Source organism: Kryptolebias marmoratus, linkage group LG6 (genome assembly GCF_001649575.2).
Source record: "Kryptolebias marmoratus isolate JLee-2015 linkage group LG6, ASM164957v2, whole genome shotgun sequence".
NCBI lineage: Eukaryota > Metazoa > Chordata > Actinopteri > Cyprinodontiformes > Rivulidae > Kryptolebias > Kryptolebias marmoratus.
In genome coordinates, this window is record NC_051435.1 from 14339817 (window position 1) to 14351800 (window position 11984).

At 42.1% G+C, this 11984-nt stretch overlaps 2 protein-coding genes across 7 annotated transcripts in view; both read right to left on the bottom strand.

Moving 5' to 3' along the window:
• nr1i2 (nuclear receptor subfamily 1, group I, member 2) overlaps positions 1-6858 on the bottom strand; it is a 13230-nt gene extending 6372 nt beyond the window's left edge. For 2 of the 6 annotated variants that reach the window (XM_017410096.3, XM_037976170.1), the window contains exons 1-6: positions 6702-6858; positions 5440-5671; positions 2633-2763; positions 2344-2513; positions 1943-2268; positions 750-895 (exon numbers count right to left, since the gene is read on the bottom strand). In XM_017410096.3, the coding sequence (XP_017265585.1) occupies positions 750-895; positions 1943-2268; positions 2344-2513; positions 2633-2763; positions 5440-5621 (955 nt within the window). In that variant the 5' untranslated portion in view covers positions 5622-5671; positions 6702-6858. Of the gene's footprint in view, positions 1-749; positions 896-1942; positions 2269-2343; positions 2514-2632; positions 2804-4936; positions 4981-5439; positions 5675-6701 lie in introns of those variants that run through there. The other 4 variants (XM_037976169.1, XM_025004681.2, XM_037976171.1 and 1 more) reach the window with 4 other exon arrangements.
• A 725-nt stretch (positions 6859-7583) lies between these two features.
• Positions 7584-11984, bottom strand: cfap91 (cilia and flagella associated protein 91; the record flags this gene model as incomplete). The annotated part of the gene is given in 12 exon segments (XM_025004602.2): positions 7584-7923; positions 8036-8127; positions 8218-8366; positions 8520-8741; positions 8821-8967; positions 9070-9141; positions 9231-9341; positions 9428-9546; positions 10259-10411; positions 10510-10661; positions 11571-11748; positions 11866-11984. Coding segments are annotated over 12 exon segments (1708 nt in total), but the record flags the coding sequence as incomplete, so codon positions are not given.

The window sequence follows — 11984 nt, forward strand, 5'->3', positions numbered from 1 at the left end:
AGGAAGACCCAGGACACGCTGGAGGGACTATGTTTCTCGGCTGGCCTGGGAACGCCTTGGGATTCCCCCGGAGGAGCTGGCCCAAGTGGCTGGGGAGAAGGAAGTCTGGGTCTCCCTGCTTAGGCTGCTGCCCCCACGACCCGACCCCGGATAAGCGGAAGACAATGGATGGATGGATGGATGGATGTTAATTCTTACTGGTTTTCCAGCAATTGTTTCACTTGATCCTGATCCTATAACTGATAGGCAACTGTAAGCACTAAAAACATGACTTTTGCAGGAAAAGCAAGAATCTGTAGTCAAAGTAAAGATGTTCTTTCTGTTTTTTATTTGCCGTTAATGTGGATATTCTCACCAGATGGTAGCATGACATTGGGATTTCAACGTTTTTGCTGAAACCTGTAAATGGAATAAACATATAAACTAGTGTAGACAGGGCCTACTTCTTACCTAACTGATGAGCTAACGACTAGTCTGAGCAGTGCCAAGACCAAAGTGGATTGCTACTGTCTTTAAATAACCCCAATATTTATGCAACCTTACATCACTGTCAATTTCTCAATATTATTTACACAGAATTCAGTGGTTATTTGCGAGCGTAAATAGCAGCAGCTAGCTGTAGCACTTCTGGTACAGACTGGGACACTTTCAGGATATCACAAAATTACATTTTGTTAGAACAAACACGTCATAAATAAATGAATTGAGTGGACCATATAAAACTCAGCAGTTTGTGTTGAGGGTCCCACCTCGCATTCCGTCGTGGATGCAGTACGTAATGTGGCCACATTCCCAGTTGCTTGTTGATACATTGAACACCATGTTGAAGCGAATCTGCATTATTTCAAACGTGGCTCCCTTCAGCAGAGAAATCTGGTCCTCAATGGTGAGGGACCTTTAAAAGAACAAATTACAAATGAATTGGATAACTACAGCACACTCAGAAAAGAAGGGGAGGAGGCAAAAAAATGTATGAATCATTATATAAGATCAAAGTAAGGGTGCTGAGATTATATGTAAAAGCAGCATCCATTAGAGTCTTTCAAACAAGCTCCCTACTTTGGACCAAAGAAAGAATCATGAATCAGTTAAAAATAAATACATTCAATGCAAAGCACATCCAAAAACGTTGCTGTGAAATTATTCAGGGGGTCTGGAGAAATATCAGCAATAAAATCTAACCCAGAAAGAACTGATGGATGAGTTTGACCTTTGAACCTTCAGGTAGAGTGATCAATACAGTCAGATGAAGAATATGTTCGAAACCTGCTGTCACTCAGACATGTATGGTTCACCTTGTTTTAGGGAATAAATTGAATTCTTTGTAGAAAAAATCAAGGTTTTGATCAGCAGATCAGCAAAAGCTAGTGTCTGTTGCGGAGTGAAGCTTAACTGGAGGCAGCATTGTGCAAAACTCTTGAGTCATCCCTCATTTCTTCCTATTTTGCTTCCAAGGAACCAAACTTTAATAGTTCTTCAGGCTTTCTGAAGGTCTCATTTAACTCTGAATCTTGACTGAATCTTTGAGAAACGTCATAAATTAAACAGTTTGACAGAAAAAAAAAGCTATTACCTAAAAACCTGATATGCATCTCTCATCCTGGGTCGGGGCTTTCTTGATTTTTTTTTCTATAGCTTAAAATAATGATTTTTAGATACTGCTTATCTGCTGTCGGCACTGCTTATTCCTTAAGTGTGACACTTAATCTTTTCTCTTGCCCACTTTTCTCATTTCTGAAGCACATAGAGTTTGCAGTCGGGGTCAGGTACAAGAGCTGGACAGAAAAGAGTGAAAAAGCAAGGCCACTTTAAAACAGGAAACTGTTTTTGCTTTGAAGCCGACAGTGAAAGAAATTGAAAACAATTGAATTTTATACAACATAAATTCTGGAAATTAGGTTTGTTCTGCCCCTGGGGTCCATTTAGAGACAACCGGGTTTACCTGAAGTCCTGAAGACTTTTGGAAAAACGAATGATGTCTTGGATCATGTAGGTTGTGAGGTCGGCCACGTGTGGAAGAGCAGTGTAAACACAGTGTTTTTTGTCACTTTTGCAGTCCTTTTGTTTTTCAGGGGAGTCAGGGAGACAAGATAACGAGGAGGACGACGACGACGACAACGAGGAGGAGGAAGAGAGGGAGCAGGTGTGCGAGGACATTGTGGGGTCAGGTGAGGATTTCCCAGCTGGGGTGCAGGTCTTTGTCGGGCAGTTTGTCAGCAGATCTGACTGGTTGGGCTCGCTCTCCGCCAGGATCTCTCTGTCCATCGGCTGAACACAGAACAGCAGCGTGTTATTAAACGGGGATGATCCCGACTTTTAATGCGAGCACAGTCGTTTACCCACCCTGAAGCCAGTGAAGCGGGAGAACGCCGAGTCAAACGTGCTGCGGTGGTTGGAGAGAAGCTCCTGAATGATTGTTTCTTGTTGGGACGAAAGCTGCGTGAGTGCATCGCACGTGTTTTTCTTCCTTCTACGGATTCTTCTCTCCAGGACCTCCTCTTTAGACATGACCACTGCACACACACAGACACATCACAGCCACTGAACTAACACATTCTCACTTTTATCCAGTAAGTACAACATTAAGGCAGAATCATTAACCAATCGTTTGTTGCATCTGGACGGTACTCACTCTCTTTGCGCATGCCTATGGCCTGGCATTTATGGAAGCGGCAGGCTTGACACGACCGCCGGTTGTTTTTTGTGATGACGCAGTTGTTCAGGAATGGGCAGCGGAGCGGTGACGACCTCTTTATGGTACGTCTGAATTTAGTCAAAAATCCACTTAGTAACAAACATCAATCTGAAGTTGGAAATCACAAGAATGAGAGCCAACGTTAAACTTAAAGAATAACTGAGAATTGAAGATTAAATGTATTCTTGTCCCTTTTTATTGATTTTACTGACTTCTGCTGCAGAACTTATGAGCAGGAAGCCCTGACAGAAACTAGTAGTCTGCTCCTGCAGGGCCGGACTGGTCTCCCATTAGCATATATTTAAACTTCTCAGTCCTGAAAAGCCAGACTGACTCTACAGTGGGTTTCAGATGAGTCCTCTGAGGTCTAATTTGCACCTCAACACAATCTCAAACTTTCTCTGACCCTTTGACCTTTTGAAGGGAAATTTATTTACCATTTTTTAGCAATGAAAGTGAGTTCAAATTTACTGAAGTAAGATTTTGTGGAATAGTTTCCTGTTGTAGTTGGCCTTTTGAATGGCCTCAGTTTGAAGCAAAGGATTGTATTTTTTAATTGATGAGCTGACGGTTAATTAACCGTTCGACCAAGACCAAAGTGCTGCTGTCTGAAAACTTCACCAACCAGTTTCATGGTGATTTATTACAGAATTATTGACATAAGACTGGTAATTTGAGCACTTCTATGCAGTCTGGTGCACTTCAAGCAGAAATATCATATTTCAGCTAAAATGTTACTGTGTAATACAAAATTAATGCCAATGTAAATGTTTATAAAATAGCGTTAGCTTGAACTAACACAAAATCGAAGAAATCAAAAGTTGTTTTAATGTGGCGTCAATCCACTTTGGTGTTTGCCCTTCTTGAACTAGGAAATTTGGTCAGAATTAAACACTATTTTTCAAAACTGAGGTCATTTAAATACCTATATACAACAGGTAAGATATTTATGATTCACATCAGTGATATGAACCGTCCCTCTAACCTGAGTTTTAGTGCTGTTGTATATCTGTAAAAGTGCATCTTCTGTAGTTAACTGCACAGAATGAATGATATTACCCTAATGCCACATCACTTAAATGTCAAATGTTTTAAAGTTGTTTCGTGTTTTAGGATTTAAATTCATTCTGATCAGTAAGTGTCCATTTTGTTCGTTTAATTTTTAAAATAAAAAACTTTCTCAGCAGGAAACGTGAGTCCTGGCAGTGAAGTGTGAAGGTGGGAGTGTGCTGAAATGGGGCTGCGTGAGACATTTTTGGGGAGCTGATATTTGGAGATGTCACTCTGCCTGTCTGTGGATACAGCAGAACGCTGACTGACAAGTCGGCACCCTGTCTGCAGACGCCCGACTGAGGAGAATGACAGCAACTCAAACTGCTAAAATCAAAAGCGGGACTATCAGGTCGGAGCGAAATGAACCCAGTGTGCAGACTCATCCTACCAAAAACTAAAACTGGTTTATTAAATGAAAACAAAAGGCTGACCTGGCAGCAAGAGCAACAAGAAAACAAAACATCGAGGACGGCGAGGAAGCACAAGGAACAGCCCTGATAGTGGTGAAGATCAGTAATGAACCAGCGAAGACGAGATGGGCGTGACAGAAAATAAAGGCTGAGGGTGAGCGGGAGATTGACTACAGCTGGAGTGACAGGTAATTGGGAACAGGTGAAGTGGGCGTGGCAAGCTGACTGGAAAAACACCGGGGGAAAGTGAAAAGTGGCACAAGGAACATAGAGGGAGCAGAACCACACAAGAACATAAAATATCAAACACAGGGATCAGATGAAAACAGAAAACATGAAAATCAAATACAGAAGATAAAAAAAACAATACCCAAGTTCTGACAGGGACGGCATGAAGCTTGCCAAAAGGGTTGTGTAACGTCAATTAAACAAAACACATTTGGTTTAATTCAACGAGCTGGACTAACAGAACCACTTCAACAAGTTAAACAGCTTAAAACAAAAAGGTATCACAGTTTCTCTCAGTCTTAGCCACTGTTGCGTTTGCTAATGTTGTTCGGCCACGGCTCGAGTTTACTTCATGAGTTTCTCTCTGCAACAAAGCAGCACTAAACTGTTCGTGTGTCTGTCTGTGTCCCAACAGGGCTGCAAAGGTCTGACTTCTCTCCCCCCCACCCCCCTCGTGTGTGAGTCTCTGTGGACTTCCCGTCCCACCCCTGCCTCCACCTGCCTGCCCACCCTCGGCCCGCCGTTTCAGGTTACGCTTCACGCCACTTACCTCAGAGTGCGGCAAATCCCTTAAAAGTGATTAGTTTTCCATGTCTGCCTTTGGGTCCAGTTTTCAGCAACATGTAACATTCATAAACACAAAACACTCAGGTCAGGCATTTTGAGGCAGAAGGCGACGATGCTTTCCAAACATTTGATTTTTAAGTGACATGGCACTGGCATGTCCTCACTCTGAACTGCTTTGGCATGAAAATTAGGGTCCGACTAAACAGGATTCGCAAATGACTCATGCAGCTGTTTAAGCTTACAGTTTATTTATGTTTTTAGCTTTGTTGCTCACAGCGTGTTTCATTTCTTCTCTTCGCCGGTTATCACCCTTCATGTTTTCCATGTAGCTTCATAAACTGGCTGATCAGCTCACCTCTTTCAAACCATTTGACTACGAACGTGTCACTCTGCTGTCTGAATTAACCAAGACAGGCCTGTAACAACGTGTTGAAGCACGTGTTAAAGTGTTCAAGAGGTGTTGAAGGAAGAACGTGAAACGTTCACCTGAAGAAGCCTTTGCAGCCTTCACACGTCAGGGCGTTGAAGTGGTAACCCTTGGCCAGATCGCCGCACACGCCACACACTCTGGGCTCGTCGTCCTCCGTCTGCTTCCCCTCTTCGTCCTCATCCTCATCCTCTTCAGTTTGCATGCTGAGTGTTTGGATCCCAGCTGCCTCCTCGCTCATCCTCGACGAAAGAGGGAGTCAGACAAATTGCTGCGCTCGGGCCACTTCGGCTGCTCGTTTGTTTTGTAGAAAGTAGAAAGTTTTGTAGAAAGAGAATAAAAAAATAAAAAAATAAATAAAAATAAAGCAACTCTGTGAGATCAAACGTCTCGGCCATTTTTAACCGTAGCCCCGAGGTGCAAATCACCATACTATCAAACCAGAACAAAAGGACAAATAACTAAATGACAAAAGAATAAAAGAAACCAAAACAAGATTATAGATAAAAAAATGGAGCATAGATAGAATAATAATAATAAAAAAGCATCAAACAAAAAGATTTACACAAAAACTATTTAGAGAAATACAACAAACTAAAGGAAAGTACGTTTCTGACATGTTTGAATGCCTTTTAGTTTAAAAATTTTTTTTTATGTGTTATGTCATAATTATAATCACTTTCTTTAGCATCCTAAGAAGACCTATAATTTTCAGTATTTCTAATTTAATTTAAAGATGTGATTTAACTGCAGAAATACCATATATGTCTCATTTAATCAGTCTTTAAAATAATATCTATAAATGCACAATCTGAAGCATTTAAACTGTTGGAATAAATTTTATTCTAATCTAGTCAAAGTGTTCATATCTGAGCCACCTTCACCGCTGATGTCAACTATTTGCAGATCAGCAATAATTTATCAGTTCTTTTTCCATTTTTTACCAACTGTTTAACTTTTTTTTAAAACAGACTTTATCCAACGTGTAAAATATGTACCCCCCGCAGCTTGTCTGAATGCAGACATGAAAATAATCTGGTTTTCTGTCTCTTCCTGGCTACCTGTGACTTTTAATGTGTGTTACACAACAGATCCCTCACAGCTCACACAGACCTCGGTACAAATTAAGCAGCTAAAGCAAATATTTGTTGCCAGTCGCTTCTAAATCCCTTTTAGTTTGAAAGCCTGTGACACAGAAACTAATCTTTCCGATCAGTTAAATCAAACCCCAACACATTAAAACACAACAAACACCTCTTTTCCTGTCCACCTGGGTAAAGGTCGACCTAATTCAACAAACAGCTGAGGTCGGTGAACTCACCTGGTGACTCCAGATGTTCAGACAGATGTGCTCGGCCCTGACAGCTCCCCCCCCCCTGCTCAGGTCGATCCAGGCCGGTTTCGGGAGAAGTGATCGTAAAGCAGGTGAAACACCGAGTCGGACTCCTGAGTCGTTGCTCCTTGATTTCGCCCGGGGCTGGTTTTCACACGTATTCACGACTGCAGCGCCAGGGAAGGCGGGGTTACAGATCTAAGCCCCGCCCGCCCCGGTTTGAGTCGTTACCTTGGTACTAAGCGTGACCTCAGAGCGTCAAGGTGTTGAATCCAGCGGTGGGGTATGGCAGGCCGTTCTACCACATAATCAAGTTACACTTCTTACCTCAGTTACCTTTTATAGACACCAGTAAGAGCTTTCCACCTAGTCAAAAAGACATTCTTTCTATTACGAATCGAGAGACTAAGTTCAAGACATGAAAAAAATCCTCTAAAAGTTTAAATGGCTGCTTTTACAAATTATATTTTGAAGACATCAAAAATTTATTTTTTCTAGTCAACAAGAACATTTTAAATATCCAGAAGGCCATTTTTCTCTTATCCACTGTCAATATTTTACTTTTTCTTGGAAAAATCACACCACTTTTATCCTCAGTGCAGGTGGTTCACAACAAAATAACCACAAAAACAAAGTGATACAATTGCCACTAATTAAAAATATATAAAAATGCAAAGGAATGTGCAAAATATACAAAAGTGTAAAATATGCGTCAGTAGAAGAATGTACTTGTGGATATCTGTGATCCAAATACATGAGTGGTAAAATCACATGTTAGAGGTAGACCGAATGAGAAACATTCAAACCTGTTCTGACCATGTGGCTGATATTTATAGAATAGGTCATTTATAAAACAGGGCTTCATAAAACTCAGGGTTGAATATTTAACTTTTATTTGAACGCTGTCATTAAAGGTGAAAATGTAATAATGATCAAAAGGCATACGCCCAGAAACCCAAAATAAGAACAATGCAGTCAGCTTTCTGTATGCTTTGTTTTAGATTTTCTGCCTGTTTTCACTCAAATTGCTGCTGCTTTGTTGGTGTTTCCCGCTCCACTTGGTCGTCCATCTCCTTGTGGTCTTGATTGGGGTCTTTCACATCAGAACAGGCCGGCTCTGAAGGTTCCTGAGGACGGACCCCAGCAGGTGCTGCGGTCTCCTGAATGATGCTCCAAGCTGCCTTCAGGTGCTTCTGCTGCTTCAGGTGGACTGGCGGAGAAACGTCAAAGAGAAAAAAAAAAATCACTGACTGTAGTTTCATTATTTGTGTCGAGCTTTTAATTGATTTTTAATGATCGCTAATACTTACTTAAAGACAAACCTCTTTGCCTGACGTTGATCTTCTCAATTTCTGGGACAAGAAAGCTGTAAACCAGCTCGGACACAATCTCCTCCGACTGAAGGCTGTCCCTGCTTCACACACACAAATGATCAATCTTTACGTATTTTTCAAGTAAAGAAAATAACCCTCAGTTTTTTGAATAAAACTGAGGTGTCGGTTACCTTTCCTCCATGGCATAAGCCAGCTCATTGAGCTCCTTTGCCCTCGTGCGGATCTCCTCTCTGGCCTGCTCGTCAGCTACCCGCCCCAGTGTCTCCAAGATGATGTCCTCCAAAAACATGTCCACACTCTCCTGGTGCATCTGCACTACCTGTGACATGGTGGTGAGAACAGTCGCATACAGGCAAAAGAAGTTTGAAATGTTTTATTTCATATTTCTAAACACAACAAGACAAAATTGACTAATCCAATGTACTATTTTTATAATCTTGTTTGCGGAGCTGTAAGAGAAGAATGTACATACTTGTCTGAAGATCTCGTTGTTTCCTTTGCATCTACGCTCCTCCACTTGTCTCCTCCCGCCTTCCTCGGCCTCTCGCCGCCGCCGCTCCCGCTCGGCCAGCAGAGTGAAAGCGTGGATCCTGCGCTCCTCCTGGAGACGGATCAGCTCCTTGGACTGGGTGTCGAACAGCTCTTCGAGCTCGGCGCCCACCACTCGGGCTTGAGCCGCTTCCTCCTGGGAGATCTGAGAAAGAGGCGGCCAGAGGTTAATAAGACCTGGGAGTTCGGGAAACCTTGCTCCGTGCGCCTTCTGTTAATCTCACCTTCTGTCTACGCTGGTCCCTCTGTTTCTTCAGGGCCAACACAAGCTCTCTGTCAGCTTTCTGCAGCTCCTGCTCCTCGCAGCCGAGCGCGTGTGTGGTTCTTAGCTCCTGCATGAGCATCATTTGGTTTTCTTTGCCCTTAAACATCTGCATAGCAATGTGGATCAAAGTAAACAGAGATGTACTTCATATGGGGCATGTTTAGACGTCGATGTAGGAACTTAAAACATCATCCAAACACATACCGACCTTACTCTGGATGCTTCTTCCTCTGAGCAGTTTTTGTAAAGCAATCACCGCAAGCTCCGTTTCCTCATCTCCCTAAACGCAAATGCAAGTTGGTCGACAAATTACACTTCTGCAGAATTAAGAACAGATTAACCACTAATGGCAGGGAGTGCTGAACGGACCTCTGAGGGGGGTTCGACTCTGGGGGTGACAGGAGGCAGAGGAGGCTTCTCCTTTTTGACAGGAATGCGTAGCGGCTTCATCTTCAGGTTGTTCTCCTCCTCCAGCTGAGCCTGTTCAGCCGCACAGTTAAAACCTCTATGTCTGTAAATCTTAAAGTCATGTGCTTGATAAACACATTACTCTATATTTGGTTTACCTTGAATTTATTCAGTAGCGCCACAGCTTTGCTGGCAGGAGACTTGCTCACAGCCTTGATGTCGTCTGGCTCGGGGCCTGTCAGCCATGGCTCGAGTGATGCCTCCAGCTTTTCCAAGCCTATCGATGACAAAGTGTAAAAAAAGCCACCTTAAAAGAATAGTTCACTTCGAAGTGAGGTTCTGTTGAAAGCTTGTGAACAATAAACATTTTACCTGTTGTGGATAGCTCTTTGACTACTGACTAATCGAAGTGGGACTGAGACCAAAGTGGACTGCTGCTGTCTTAAAAGAACTCCAATCTCAAAAAAGCTGTTTTACAAACCTTTACAAGTCATCTTTTTTTTGCATTACACAATTATTCCTGCAGTAATATCTTGGTATTTCTGATGGAAGGGCTCCAGGCTCCATTGCAAGTGCTATAGCTAGCTGCTGCTGCTTTATGTGCTTTTAAATAACTGTGAAATTTTATGTGAATAAGTATAATATGGAAATTTAAAGCAATTAAAAGGTTTATAAAATACCACTTGCATGAGCCTTTATGGTACTTTTGAGAATGAAGCTGTTTTTAAGATGGCAACAATCCACTTTGGTCTCAGACTAGCCATTAGCTCATCAACCCAGTCAAAATTAAGCTCTGTTTTTTTGAATGGAAATTATTCAGAGTGTGATCTACAACAGGTAAGATAATATTTGTTCATAACCATTCCACAGACCTCCACTTAGAGTAATAATCTGAATCTGTGTTCTCTGCAGCGTTGTTTTGGGAACAGCTCTACTTTTCCATCTGTTGAGTCAATTTTAATTTGCTCAGAAGCGTTTTTTATTCAGACCTTCGTACGTGTCTAAGTAGTGGCTTTTGAACTGCTTGTCACTGTTGGAGCGCACGCTCTTGCGGGTCTGAAAGGAACAGAAATCGTTGACGATGTCCCGTCGCTTCAGTTTCCCCCCCACATTTTCGCGCCTCGCCTCCAACTTCCTTAGAGCTAAGACAAAAGGAGAACAGGAGAGCTAAGCGTTAACAGCCGGGGGGGGGGAGCGTTGAATAATAAACAGAAGCTGCTAACACAATGGGGATTCTGACCTCTGAGGTAATCGTTATTGATTTTCTGACGTTTGGCCTCCGTGTCTTTTTGGTACTAGACGCGATTCAGTCTCTCATTTGTCACTTTTTTCTGAGCTTCATTCCGCTGCTCCAGCAGGTCCTTCAGAACAGCGAGACGAGCATCTTGCAACCTGACCGCCACAGAAATGCAAAGGGGTTCGTTTTAAATGATAAAAACAGAGAAATCATTATTAATAAGTCATTGTTCACAAATACTGTTTTTAATATCAGCAAACACTCACTCTGCCTCTATATTCAGTCACTGTTTTTGGCTACTTAGGTGCACGAGAAACACTCAAATATGGGAATAAACTCAAAATATTCAAACTGTAGAGTTCTTAGGTTACACCACAACTTGTCAGCAATGTACTTTGTGTTCGAGGGCAAGTGATAGTATTTATCATATTTTGTATTTTTGATCTAATGTGTGCTAATTCAGTCAATATTTTACAAATTTACCTTCAAAACAAAACAAAAATCAAAGATATTCGATGAGAAGTGTCTGGAATTATTTGAAATATTTGAGAGATTTAACATAGCTATTTTTTTCCTGAAGTGGATTTAGATTAAAAATTTTGAACTAATTTATTTTGTTACTTTAAAGGTCTAAATAGGTTACTTTAAAATGCTGAATGATTTTATTTTGATTATTGGGTCAACCTCCATGCCTAACAGAGAGAAGATGTGTTTCTGCTCTGTAGGTTTCTGGGTATTTTGTTCTGTTTCATTAAAGGTTTTCTAAGACATTCAATCACGAGTCCAAACAAACCGGTAGTACGTGAAACCTAATCTTGCAGAAAATGACTTGATTGATTCACAGCTGAAATGTCTGGTTCAGTACATTTATAAAACACACGTATGCTGTGGCCGAATGGGATCAAATTAATGTCTAAACATGGAAACATCTGGTGTCCAAATACAAAAAAAAATAAGTGTTTCAGGTAAATGTATTTAATTTATGTTAAATTAACATAAAATTCTCCCCTGTGCTATTGTACGTTTCGTGTTGAGAACGCGTTCGAGTTGCCGAACCCCCTCACTTTTGGATTTCTTGCTCCCTGAAAGCCCACTCCTTGGCCTCCATCTCCTCCATCATCCGCCTCCTCTTGTAGAGCTGGCTCAAGTCGTTCAGTGGAGGAAGGCTGGCCTCCCAAGCTAGTTTCGCTCGGGCTCGCTCAATCATTTCCACCTCAGCCAGGCCGGCTGGCAAGCCGTGGCCTGGAAGGTGGCGTCAAAGAAACAAAACAGAAGACTCGCTGAAAAAAAAGCCTGGAGAAATGACTGCAGGGTCTCAAAGATGGATTGTTTCATATGTGAGAAGTGAAGATCTTGTACCCCAAGTTAAGGCTGCCAGTTGCAGGAGCTCTGAGGGAGTCGTCCCAGGCTGCAGCACATACTCCGGGCTGTATGGGTCCGTCTGTGTTTCACTCTCTCTGTAGTCTGTCTGAACCCCC